Raw genomic sequence first — 13,621 nt, 5'->3', positions numbered from 1 at the left:
TGAGCCGAGGAGCGTCATTAGCAGCAGAACCATTTCTTCTGCCCTTTACAGTCAGAGAACATCTAATTTAATGCCCGAGGTCACTCTGACATATGTTTGATGTGGATATATGAATCTTCAAACATGATATAGGCTGTGTGAGTCTGGCTGCTGGAATACTTAGAATAATTTGACTCCATCAATTTGTTTAAAGATGTAGAAATGTAACAGGAAATTTCTACCTGGGTAAAATATTTTCATTGTGAACCTGAGAACTAATTATAGCCTTTTCCTCTGGGAAGGTGATTCATGCGGATATCTGTTGCAATGTCTGAGAAGGAAGTACCAAGAGTCTCAGAAACTAAGGTGTGTCTTTTGATCCTCGGGTGACTGGCATTATTAGTCGTTTACAATTAGAGTCATTTGGAAAGTTTACGTTTCATTTTCCACTGAAAAGAATTTAATATTCTGTCTGAAGTCTAAGCCATCATAGGTGATAAACCTAACCCTAGCTTAACCTAAGGCGAAACTGACTTGGGGTGTCCCCCAGGCAGGAAGAGTTTAATGGAAAAAAGGGACATATTCATTCCAATTTCCTTTAATAAAAAATAGGGTTTGTGTGGTTTGTCTCCAATGACATATACAGTCACATGCAAATTTAGTTGAGTAATTCATTGACAAAATATATATTTGTAGTCATGTGAAAAACGAAGTATGCCCTTACTGTTTTCATAGGAATTAAAAAGGTTAGGTAAGATTAACTAAATGCACTTGATTAATCTTGATTATCAGCAGGTGTGACTCCCTCTATGAAAGCAGAATATTTGGCAGTTTGCTGGTGTGGAGCAGTCAGGTGTGTGTTAACACAATGATATAAACTTCCCAGCAAATTCATCGCAAGGTCAGATGAGTTGCACAATAATAAAAAGTAAATAAGAGCAGGCATCTCAGACTCTCAGCTCCCTGTTCAAGTTAATGACCATACTGTTTACCAAAAGAAAGCTTCTGCTTTCTGAAAAGAACCTGGCTGCAAGATTTAGCTTTGCCAAGCTGCAGCTGAACAACCACAAGATTTCTGGAAAAATGTCCTTTGGACAGAACAGACTGAACTGGACATTATTGCAGTCCACACATTTTCACATTTTGTGAAAACCAAACATGTCAGCACAAACACCTCACCCCAACAATCGGGAGCAGTGGTGGAGGGGAGATGAAGTGAGGTTGCTTTGCAAGTCTGTATACCAAAATATTCTAGAATCAGGTGTGAAGCCATCTGTCTGATAGTTAAAGCTTGGCGCAAACGGGTTCGTGTAACAGCACAATGATTCCAAGCACTGCAGCAAGCTGCAAATAAAGCAAACATTCAAAATGTTGCCCAGTCAAAGTCCAGACCTCAACCTGATTGAAATGCCGTGTTGGGATGTAAACAAATGTCCACAACCCACAATAAAATGAGGTAACATTAAAGAAGAGTGGGCCAAAATTCTTCCACAGTGATGCGAGAGAGAGTTATACAGAAAAAGATTACTTCAAGTTAGCAGTGCTAAATATGCTTCTACATGCTACTAAATCATAAGGTGTGATTAGTATTTCACAGAGCTGCATAGAGCTCTATGAAAACTTTTTTAAAGGACTTTTTTATGCTGTCATCCGATTTAAGTAAGGACAGAAATGTAAACTTCTCGTTTTAACACCGAGTCTGCAATTTCAAAAACATGATTACTTCAACTTTTGACATAAGCTGGAGGAAGTTTTTATATAACAAGTCAGATGAGTGGGCTCATATTCAGTGCTAGTGACTCACCACTCAAAGCATGAAGCATGAAAGCGTTGCTCTGCAGCAGCGCCACAACCAATACAAATCAGGCATAAAATTTGATCAATGTTTTACAATCAAATTGTTTCAAAGATGAATATTAGTTATTAGTTATATAATTATTGCTTTGCCATCTTGTGGACAAGTGGTGCTGCTGTACCTTATCTGGTTTTTCTGTCAGAGCTCCAGATCTCCCCTTCTCAGTAAAAATGTTTTTAATTGGCAATTTCTGCACTGCTGGCACAAACGTGAAAGTAGAAAGCTTTGACGGCACTCCTACGGAAACCTGTAGAACAGAGAGGAGGGGAGCAAATCATTCATATAGTATGGGAGAGCATGCTGAGTCAAGCATAAAGAGGCTTATTCTCAATTAAAAGCTAGAAAGCAAAAACAAGTTTAAGGAAAGATGCCGAGCGCCCTACGAAACGTTGAGTCGCTCCCATTTCTGATCTCTTTCTGATCACAGGGTTGTGTAACTATGCCCGACCACTAATTATCCAGCATCACACTTTCACACAGATGAGGCAATTAAGCACTCTACAGCTCAGTGGCCTGACACACATACCCTCAACAAGGAGTGATGATTGCAATTAAATCAGCTCCTGTTCTCATCAGCATCAAATAAGCAAAAGATCCTCCTTTGTGTTAAACAAACACAACTGAGAGTAAAACTGTAGCGTTTCCACTGCAGGAGTTTTCGTCACAGGGCCGGCTTTTATTTCCATATTTTGGGTGAGAATATTCATGGGTTTAGCGCTGCACAGCGGGTCTTTTGAAATGCATGTGACAGATGTAATCACAGCTTTGCAGGGAGTGATACTAATGGACCACTAAGAAAAAGCTCAGGAAAACTTCAGGGACCAGAGGCAGACTGATAATCTGGGCATTTTGTCAATGTCCAGAACATTCTGTGGGTTGGACATAATTACTATTCTGAGGCAAGAACCTCAGATTGACTGCCTGGAAGGAAATTGCCTAAATACTAATCAGTGCTTCTGTGTGTCTGTGTAACAACAAAGCAGTCTGAAAAGTGCCAAGAGCTGTAGATCTTCAAAAACTAGTGAAACCCTCATGGACTCTACAGCAGAAAGAAATGTTGGTCGCTGTTACTAATTTCCCTCTTCATGACATCTACACTGAAAATATTCAATAAGATGTACCATTTTAAAATGAATGAATTTCCTGTTTTAATATTTCAGAGATGCTGTTTTTTTCTCCATATTTTAACCACACGTTGAATTTCACCAAATATAATAGATTATAAATGTTACCTTTTACGATTGTATTTATTCTTTTAAAGGTTTTTTTTCTTTGCTTCTTTTTACAGTCTAGATAAGTCTTTATATAACTCTGTAGTTAGAATGGTAATAAGCCTTAAAATTCAATTGGCCACACTGACATGCGCGCACTGGGCTGTTTCACTCGTATTTTATGTATTTTTTTTAAAGAAACTACATCGAAAGAAGCCGGTTAAATAATTTAGTAACTCATAAGGTCTGGCTCTGTGTTCACTCACCACAGCTCTGATGAGATACGGAGATAATAGAAAAAAGAAATGAATGCAAAACTAAGAAAGAAAGAAAGAAGCCAAACAGAATCAAGTGGCATTGTTTTTATTGTTCCTGCTATATAAGTGATCAGCTCATCACTGTTATCCTGATGATATTTACCATTTCACAACAGCAGCTGCATCTATCAAGAGAACTAAAACTTGAACAACAACAGAGCCATGACAACAACAAGAAACAAGAAGGTGCTTGTCAAAATGTCAGTGTCATCAGAGAGAAAAACACTGAAGGGGAATGCACTAAACAGGATTATCATCAAAACAAATACCACAGTGTATCAGCTAGAAATGCTGTTAAGTGCAAGTTCTTTGGTGGACCAGCTGGTCATGGAAATGTCACAGATTCTGCAAAAGTCCTCCTGGAATCCACGCTGGAGGACACAGACACTTCTTTTGAAGGTTAAGCTTAAAGTTTAGCAGGATATTAAAACAGTAATAAAGCTGTGGAGCCGTCCAACGTTCATTTTTACTGCTTTGTAAAGAGATACGAGAGTAAATAGACTTTTCTGTCAAGAGTTAAATGACATATCACTCTTGTGCTAAGCTTAGCATAAATGATATAGAGAGGCAAAATGATTAACATGGCACTACCAAAATATGTTTAAAAAAAGCCAGAGAAGCCCATTATTAAAATACTTTTGTTTTGTCTCTGTTAATTTGTCATTTAAAAAGATTTTGAGGTGTAGATGATTGTCTTGCAATGCTGTGCTGTGCTGCTTGTCTTTACATCAAAGACTCAACTATTCTGGAGCCTCTACAGCTCAGTACGTATCACATTAGCTAGCAGTGATAATCAGCTGACTCTCACTGAGGCCACTCGTGCAGTTGAGAGGTGTACAAATTCAAATTTGGCAGAAAAGGATGTTTATTTCCACTTACAAAGCTGAGATCAAACTGCACAAAGTCATTCTACACATTACCCTGGTGTGTTGAGGCACTCCAAGTGTTGTGCATATATATGAGGAAGTGCTAACTTCCAGTTCCCTCCAGAATGAGAGTTTAATGGCGTTTCTTATTCTGTGTTTGTGAAAGTGTTTTTGTCTGCAGCAATCAAAGCTCATACACAGTCATCAAAAGTGTTTCTGCTGCTCAGTAATCGCGCTTCTCTGCTCAGTGTGGTGGGGTCAGCTGCAAACAGCAAGCTGAAGAGCGAGGCCGCTGAAGCGTCTTGCCTAATCAGTGGAGGTTATTGTAGCAGATATTTGAGGCAGTGCTAAAAATGGATCACAAAACCTTTGCTCTTCAGTGTTCGGAGAATGAGCCAAACTACTTTATAAAGGAGCTTGGATAGAATATTTACTCAGATAGTTACAAAACAAGATTTCTTATTCATGTTAAATGTAAAACTGCATTCCCTTATTCAGGATATCATTTCATTTATATTGTATGTCACGTAGATGTGTATTGCAAACAGTGGAATGTAAGTAGGTGTGATGTTTGAATTCCTTACAGGAAATAAAGACTTCAGCTACAGGTTTTTTCTTTCTTTCTTCAAAAATATCTTATTAGACTTTGACCCTGTGGAGGAGGTTAATAATAACTAATGATTACATGCAAAGTGCTGTATAAACAAATACTGTGGAGTGTGAAAAGAGGTGGGTGAAGGAGAAGTGTTTAGTGTGTCATAGGAAGCCTCCAGCACTTTAGGCCTGTTGCAGCAGAACTAAGTGGTTCAGGGTTACCTGATCCAGCACTTTATCAAGTTTTATTTAAAAAAAGGAAATTTTTAAGCCTGATCTTAGAGGAGGATGTGCAAATCCATATTGGGAGCTGGTTACACTGAAGATGGTCCTGAAAGTTGAAGGCGCTGCCTCTCATTCTATTTTATTCTACCGTATGAACCACAAGTTAACCACCAGTTTGAGAGCAAAGCACTCAATTAGGTGATATGGTACTATGAGGTCTTTAAGACAACGTCCTGATTATACAAGACTTTATATATGAGAAGGAGGATTTCAAATTCTATTCTGAATTTAAAAGGGATCCAATGAAGAGAAGCCAGTACGGGATATATATGCTTTGTCAATCTAGTCCCTGTCAGTTCTCTCACCATATTCTGGATCAACTAAGACAACCTGAAAATAAGGAATGAGAGTAGTCCAGCCTATAAGTAATAGTAACCAGTATCTAGTAATAGTAGTAGTACTAGTTTTTCAGCATCACTTTGAGACAGGATGTTTCTAATTTTAGAGATATTGCACAGTAAGAAAGCAGTTCTTCGTATTTGTAGTAAATATGCACATTGAATGACATATCCTGGTCAGAAGTGACTCGAAGATTCCTCACAGTGTTAATGGAGTATTAGGTTAGACACTATGTTTCTAAAAAAAAATTAGGGCTGAATTATAAAAGCAGGAAATGAGAGGCCTTCATGTCTTTAAGACAGTCCTGCAGTTTAAATAACTGGTGTATGTCAGCTGTCTTTATACATAAATCTGGGTATTATCTATCATCTACATAGCAATGAAAATGTATGCTATTCTTTTAATAATACTACCTAACATAAGCATGCATAATGTAAACAGAACTGGTCCCAGCACAGAATAGTTGACCTTAGTGTGTGAGGAAGACTCCCAGTTTACACGAACCAACTAGAGTCCATTAGAAACATATGATATATACTAGGGATGGACTGATCCGATATTATGTATCGGTATCGGTCCAATACTGACCTAAATTACTGGATCGGATATCAGAAAGAAATAAAAAATGTAATCCGAACCATTAAATATCAAAAAAGTACCTCACAAAACTTGCAAGGTGTGTAAGTTCATCTCTGAATGTTTGTAAAGCATTCCAGCGTTAAGCTTAACAACCATGGTAAATGGTAAATGGCCTGCATTTGTATAGCGCTTTTCTAGTCCATAGGACCCCAAAGCGCTTTACACTACATTCAGTCATTCACCCATCCACACACACATTCACACACTGGTGATGGCAAGCTACATTGTAGCCACAGCTGCCCTGGGGCGCACTGACAGAGGCGAGGCTGCCGGACACAGGCGCCACCGGGCCCTCTGACCACCACCAGTAGGCAAACATGGGGTTAGTATCTTGCCCAAGGATATTTGGCATGCAACCAGGAGGCAGCCTGGGATCGAACCATATATGGTGCGAGTGCTTCTTCTCTCTCCCTCCCTCTCCTGCTGCTACTTCAATCACGAAACTGATTAATGATCAGCTGATCGGCTTTTCTGTCGTGAGTCCGTCTCTCTTGTTTGTTTATTGCCCACTTCGCACCAGAAAGAGAAAACCAGCAGCTGAACAACAGCAGCACGTTTAAGCTTGATAAGCTGTTGTTAAAATTTTAAAAACTCTTTGACCATTTATCAGCACTATATATTAGGTAAAAATTATATATGCATATATAATAGTATAACTTTGCTGGAACAACACTTCCTGGTGCGATGCCCTCTGTTTTGGTGGGTGTTATGCATAAATAATTAATAAGGAAACTGAATAAATGATTACATAACATTTTATTTGGGGGAGTGTCTTGGAGAAAATGCTTCTGATCATATTTAGGCTGCATGTTTAGTGAATACAGAAGCTGTGGAACTAGCAAATGATGAATTGTATGCAGTAAGAGCAGAGAGAGGGAAATATTTATTTAAACTGCAATAAAACAAGGTTCTCAATTTGCGTGTGTGTGTGTGTGTGTGTAAAAATAGTTATCAATAGTGGCATTTGATGATTTTTTTTCATATTTACCAGAAACAATATTAAGGTTAAGTTTAACACTGTCAGTACCTAGTCCAATTTTAAGTGCAATTTACCATTAAAACAACAACAATAATTTTGTTTTGAGTTTTGTGACATCTTAGACTTCTGTGGCCGTGAGGAGGTTCAGTTATATCCAACGTGCCACTAATCAGCTTTTTATAAACAACCTGGATAAATTCTCAGGCTAAAATAATCCTGAGTCATCACATTAACTTGTTTATGTACTTGTGTTATTATGAAACCCCCTTGTTTGTGAGTCCTCTGTAGTCATAGCAGAGTAAGTTTACATGGTGAAAGGTTAAAACAGGCATTTCCTACTTGCCTGGCGAAGCCCTCGTGAATGTTTGAGTGTTGCTGAGGTCATGATGTCCTCATGGATCACATTTCCAGCCACCACTGGCTTAGTGTGCTGCGTGTGTCCTCACTGTGTGCAAGTGCCATCACTCAGTTATGTCTTGTGGTCTGTCAAACCCGTCCCAAAGACCTTATAAAAGCTGCATTAAATCATCTCCTGAAGGAGACCACCCTGTGTGGGAGCCTTCAGGGACTCCCATAAAGTGACCTCCTGCAAAATGAAAACTCTGTTTTGAGCAATCTCAGCATTATGAATGAATGCCAAGGATGTTATGCTTCTTCAACATTATCACAGTTTTAATATCCTCAATATTGTGCACTTTTTGCATTTTTTTCTTTAATATCTAAAAATTTAGAGTTAACTTCTCACATATTGTTATCAGTCCTTGTTATTCACAGTGCTCAGTTAATTTCCATAATTACAGCTGTAAAGCCCAGACTGCTGTGTTCCACAGATGCTAAAATCCATATCAAAGCAGTACATGCTGCGCCACAGCACATGCATAAGGAGTTGGGTGTGCCACTAAGCAAAGAGTTTAATTACAGCAAACACACAACCCCTCCAGCGTAGTCTGTGCAAATATAGCTCACAGCCAGCTGCTTCAGAGCTCACTAGGCTGTTGCTCAAGATTATAAACAAATATTATCATTACATATCTCATACAATAACAACAGCAAAGCATGTAAAGGCATTTCAGTTAACGCCTGAAAATTTTAGGGCAACATGTACATGGATAAAAAGGCATGTAGAGAAAAATGAAAGTTTAGTGATACTGTAGCTAATAAAAGTCATATATAAAGTTCCAGCTATATATTAGCATTACTATAAGTTCTATTCTTGTAAGTTATAGTTCTGTTGTAGTAAAAGTTAGCATTAAATCACTGAGAAATTACTCTGAGTGAAAATGTGGCAACCGTTAGTCACCGGACCACTGAAAATAAACTGCGTCTAAGTGTTTATGTGTGTAAGCCTGGAGGGTGGTGATGGCTGGTAGAGAGCACAGAGAGAGTGTTGTTTAGACAGAATAGTGTTAATGCATTCAAATTAAATTCCTGGTTTCCTTTTTCTAGCAGGAAAATAGCCTTGAGGGAAATATTCTTCTAAAAACGTCATTTTAAACTAGCTCCACTGGAAGTACAAAAGTCAAAAGAAGGCAAAGGCGGGTCAGTCGCATCACTTCAGCTTTATAGCAATTACCCAAGAAGAAGTTTAAATGTCTTCAAGAGAAAAAAGTATATATATTTCCAAACCATCTTACCTCTCCCGTACTCAGATTTAAACTGTCCATTTCGGTCTCAAATGTCTCCCCATCCAGAAGTTTCTCTTGAGTCCAGACTTAATAAATGACTTCACATGGAAATCAAAGTAGATATGGAAAGCAGGATGCCCACTTTTCAGCTCCTCTCATGAAGTTCAAAGTGTATTACTGTTGGTGTGTGTATCACCCTGCAGATTTCCTTTTATAGACACATAATAGCCACAAATAGCTTGCAGACAGCAATCTGCCTGCTGGGCAGTGGTAACAACACAACAGGAGCAGCACACACACGGGAGAAAAATAGCCACAACTGTTTCATTTTGCTTTTGACTTTCTTTTAAAATAAACTCTCTCTTTTTCCTCACATTTCTCACAACTCAGTTGAGTTGATCCGGTTGTCACCCACAAATCTTTACAGTTTCACTGTAATAATACTACTTTGTCCGTAACACGGTTTTAGAAAGCATTACTTTTCAAAAAATTCAGTAATCGCATTACTGTTACTAAAATTACTGCTTCACAGTCAGACACACAAAAGAAACTGTCCTGAGTGGGAGCTTTCTTTCAGTATTTTTCTTACTTTTATTGTTTTAGAGCTTCACACCCAACTGGTAGCTGAGGATGGCTCAAGTGTTTGCTTCTGATTGTTGTATGATTGCAAGGCATTTACCTTAGAATATAAAGTACCAAAATCAATAGAACTGAATTAAATAGGTTTTACATTATCTTTTGTTTTAGCTTGTGTCTATTGTAATTTGTATAAGTGTTTGTTTCCTAGTATTTCACTGTGCAACCCTCTGTCTCATTTCCATATTTATGCCTTGGCCCCTCTCCGATTCCTTGATAAGTGTTAGTATTCATGTCTGGCTTTTGAAAGGTTTGTTTCCTTTCCTGTGTTGGTGTTTCTTCTTATCGTCTGTTGTTAAATGTGCTCACCTGTAGTCCTCCCCCTCCTCTCTCCCATCACTCATCAGTTTCTTGAACCCTTAAAGTCCCTTATAGTCTTTCATCGTGTGTGATCCTCTGTGGATTTTCCTTGGCATGTTTCTGTGTTTCCCATGCATGCAAATTTCCCACAAATGGGACTAATAAAGATTATCTTATAAGGACAAGTCAGTTTTGTGGGTGTGTGTGCGTGTGGAGTTGAAGTGGATGGTTGGAGGGCTGATGGGTGAAGCAGACATCATCTGTTACACATATAAAAAAGTATGTCTGTGAAGGTTCTCAGTCATCCAGGTCATCGTAGTCAAAGGAGCTTGCAATGAAAGGCGTCTGGACTTTTCACTTCTCATCCGAGAAGCTTCTTCAGTTCAGAACTGACGCTTTTCTTTGCAAGCTCCTTTGAATATACAAAAGTATATTGTCTGACAGAGGCCAGATTACAACAAAAAGAGATGAATGTGAAATGGATTATTCTGTGAAAAATATGTGTCTTAGAAAAAAAAAAGATTCAAAGGAAGGCGTTTCTGAACGTTTTGTTGTTGTTTGGCAAAGCTTTTGTATTAGCAGAGAACACTGAATAATAGCGCCTTTGTCCTATTTTCACGTGTAACCACCAAGAATGCAGCAGTTTGGTGCACCGAGGACAGCATTATAAAATTACTGTCATTTTTTGGAATGAACAACAATTATATACTTTTAAATAAAAATTCTATATAATATCAGATGATCATTTACAGTGTCCAGATAACCTAGAGTCCTGTAAGCCAGCAGACCAATGTAACATTTGCAATAATGAGATATCAAGCAGAAACAGAATTCATTACCCTGTTGCAACATCGACCTCCCGGCTCCCTTATCAGTGAGTGAAAACAGACCTCTGAAGTGGATGCTAATCCTTTACGTACACTACATTCTTCATTCCTGTCACAGCTGTTCTTGTCCATTTCCACCCTGCTGTCTCCCTCTTCCTGCCTGTCTACGGCAGAGAAAAACACATTAAGATAAAGCGTACTCCAACCCTGCTTCCTCTTCCTTTCTATTTTACTCAAACTGTTGTATACTCTCAGAAATATTGGCATTTTCTTTTATCGTTTCACCTGACATCTGGCATCCATCATAAGAGGGTGTGGGGGAGAGTCACATGTAGGCAGGAAGCATGACTCTTAGCTTTCATCTTTGAGGAGATTTTCTTACGAGTGTAGTGACACATCGATTTGGGTGGCATAAGTGAACATCAGCAGAGATGTGTGTCTAATCCACTTACAGCAAATCAGCATTTGAATTAGCAATTATCTTGACATAATGCTGTCATCATAGTCATTACTGCATTACATGATTACATTAACTCAGCTCTCAGATGTCAAACCTCGTGTACCCCTGAATGCTATCTCCTTATTTGGTGTCAACCATACACCTGCGCCTTTCAAGACTCTGATCTGCCTGCAAAATACTCAAAACTGCTTTTTTTCAGTAGTTCCTGCTACAGATGGAGTCTCCACAACTACATATTCTCCCTCAAACGGACACGAACGCACGGCTGCAGTTTTGCTTCAGACACAGTTATTGTTCTTGACGACAGTGAACATCTTCAAGCTTGTGTTAGTGGTTGCAGTCGTTTGCACTATGTGGAGGAGATAAATAGTAAAGGAAATTTAAAAAATCATGGCTAATCCAAACAAACAGCACTGGATTCTTCTTCTCTTGAAGCCACTAAGGGACGCTGATTATGACGGCACAATAGTTGAAACACAAGCAAAAAGGTCTTCCCTGCAAAAAGCTTCCACGTGTGCTAATGATGGACCCAGCTGAGACATGCGTGTTCAGTTGTTCATTACTCTGTAACATTATGAATGCGTGCGGATGGAACTGGATAGCAGACAAGAAAACTGTGTTTTAGCGTTTTGACGTCTTTGAAGCTTTCACAAATTTGGGCTCTTTCTCAGTCGAGGTTGTGGAAAAAAATGCATGAATAAGATTTTCTTGCCTGTGGAGGCGTCTCCCTTCCCACTGGTTCATGTTACACATGAATGAATGAGCTCAAGAATAGTAAATGTTGTCTGGACTCAAGCGAAATGTCTTGTAAATTTTGTTTAATATGGCGTTATTTTTCTGCCACTATTCTGAGCGCACGTAAAAAAAGAAATTGCAGGTGCAAGTGTTGCTTTTTGAGACGAAATTTATTTTACCTCATTTGAGTTGTGAACGAAATGCATTCTGGGATATTGCATTTCGTCATTTCGAGCTGATTGGAGACCAAAACAGTCAATCAAATTAGTTGCATCCAAGTCTGTACTTAGGGCCACTGGGGGAAAAAAGTGGGCAAGTCTTTTTTTTTCTTCTTTTCCTGAATTCTGAGAAAAAAGTCAGAATTCTGAGATTAAAGTCAGAATTCTGACTTTTTTTCTCAGAATTCTGACTTTTTCATCAAAATTATTTTTCTTCAGAATTCTGAGAAAAAAGTCAGAATTCTGACTTTTTTCTCTGATTTTTTTTCCAGTGGCCCTAATCCTCTTCCGTAAGTCTGTGAATGATTGGTTTTGTGGCACAAATATAACGGTGTACAGAAAGAGTTGAACGCTCACGGGCAGAAGTATTGAGAGCGCAAGCAACACATTGCGAGCAAGCGCCAATGCAAAAACTGAGCGATAGGGGCTGCTATTGTGTGTGTGTGTATGGACAATAGCAAGCACTGAAAAACATTTTTTGCCTGCAGCAATTAATTTCGTTCACTCAAATTTAGCTTTTCTTCGCTCAAAATAAATTTCTTCTCAAAATGCAACACTTGCACCTGCAAAAATTTTTTTACATGCGCTCAGAATAGTGGCAGAAAAATAACGCCATAGTTTGATTGTGTTTCTCAAAATGTATGGACATATTTTGGAAGTTTAATATTCAAAAATGTTTATGCATTTTTAAAACTAATGCATTTCAGATTATTTTGTTTTGCCTTATGGTTAAGTGATGAACATAGTTTGACAAAGTTAAACCTCAAGACTTGGGTTAAAATGGGCAATTAGTATGTCATTTTTATCCAGAAATGTTATTTTTGCTGTCAAAATGATAATTGTTGGCAAAATATATCGGAAAAAGCTTGCCAGCTAATTCAACTAATAAGAACTAATATAACTAATATGACTATGTTAACTGCAAAGATGTGTCTTTAGACATAGCCTGCAAGGCAACAAGTCTGCAGTTAGGTAATACACTCTCAGAAATAGAGGTACGAGAGAAGAACATTTTTGTACCTATAGGTACATTTTTTTAAAATGTTCCCTTAAAAGTACAATACTGGTCTTTAAAAGTCCAGAAATGCCCCTTTAAAGGTTCAATTTGAAATAAAGTACAAATCTGTACCATTTTGACCTGTACTGCAGTGGCAGAATGTGGTAATGGGTCAGCATGGGAAAATCTGGATGGGTCTGGTTAATTGTAAAATTCATATGAGATGTGAGTGTGCTCATAAAAGCTACATGTTATAATCAAATCTGTTGGTCCTCTCCTCTGTACGTAAATTATCCTATGATGCAAAGAATATCTGTAACCTACCTTTGTGTAAGTTATGTTAAATTATATTTAAAAAAAATACACACACAATGACATGCAGGCACAACCAAATGATGTTAAAAAAAACTGGTCCATTTCCATTTTATTAAGTTCCAGTTATAATTTTTTAATGTTTTAAATCTTTCAAAAACGTGAAATCATTTTACTGTTATGTTTGGACTTTACTTTTTTGCTTTAACTACATCCTAGAATTGTTCATTAATTGTGAGGTTTTTATGGAATTTGCAACATCAAGTTAAACCGAGGTTCTTTGGAAGTTAAAATGTCAAGCAGATTTTTATGTTACGGTGACTACATTTTGTAAGTTACAAATATAGTTCGCCAAGACAGCATAACGGTTTCTAAACAACTGCGCATTAATACCACAATGTTGTATTTTCATGTGTCAAGTTCGCAACGCGCATTAATCCCAAAGGC

The 13,621-nt window shown here is 38.1% G+C and overlaps 1 protein-coding gene across 4 annotated transcripts in view; it reads right to left on the bottom strand.

Annotated features, from left to right (window-relative positions):
• The window catches only part of mlip (muscular LMNA-interacting protein), a 74,802-nt gene extending 65,907 nt beyond the window's left edge, over nt 1-8,895 (bottom strand). For 3 of the 4 annotated variants that reach the window (XM_085477902.1, XM_085477901.1, XM_085477904.1), the window contains exons 1-2: nt 8,699-8,895; nt 1,956-2,081 (exon numbers count right to left, since the gene is read on the bottom strand). In XM_085477902.1, coding sequence (XP_085334028.1) covers nt 1,956-2,081; nt 8,699-8,728 — 156 coding nt within the window. In that variant the 5' untranslated portion in view covers nt 8,729-8,895. The remainder of the gene's footprint in view (nt 1-1,955; nt 2,082-8,698) is intronic. The other variant, XM_085477903.1, reaches the window with a different exon arrangement.
• Nucleotides 8,896-13,621: the final 4,726 nt, after the last annotated feature.

This window comes from Copadichromis virginalis, linkage group LG13, assembly GCF_057382275.1.
Source record: "Copadichromis virginalis isolate Kocher_CV1m ecotype Utaka linkage group LG13, C_Virginalis_male_GT1.1, whole genome shotgun sequence".
NCBI classification, from domain to species: domain Eukaryota; kingdom Metazoa; phylum Chordata; class Actinopteri; order Cichliformes; family Cichlidae; genus Copadichromis; species Copadichromis virginalis.
This window is presented reverse-complemented; position numbering and strand designations above follow the sequence as displayed.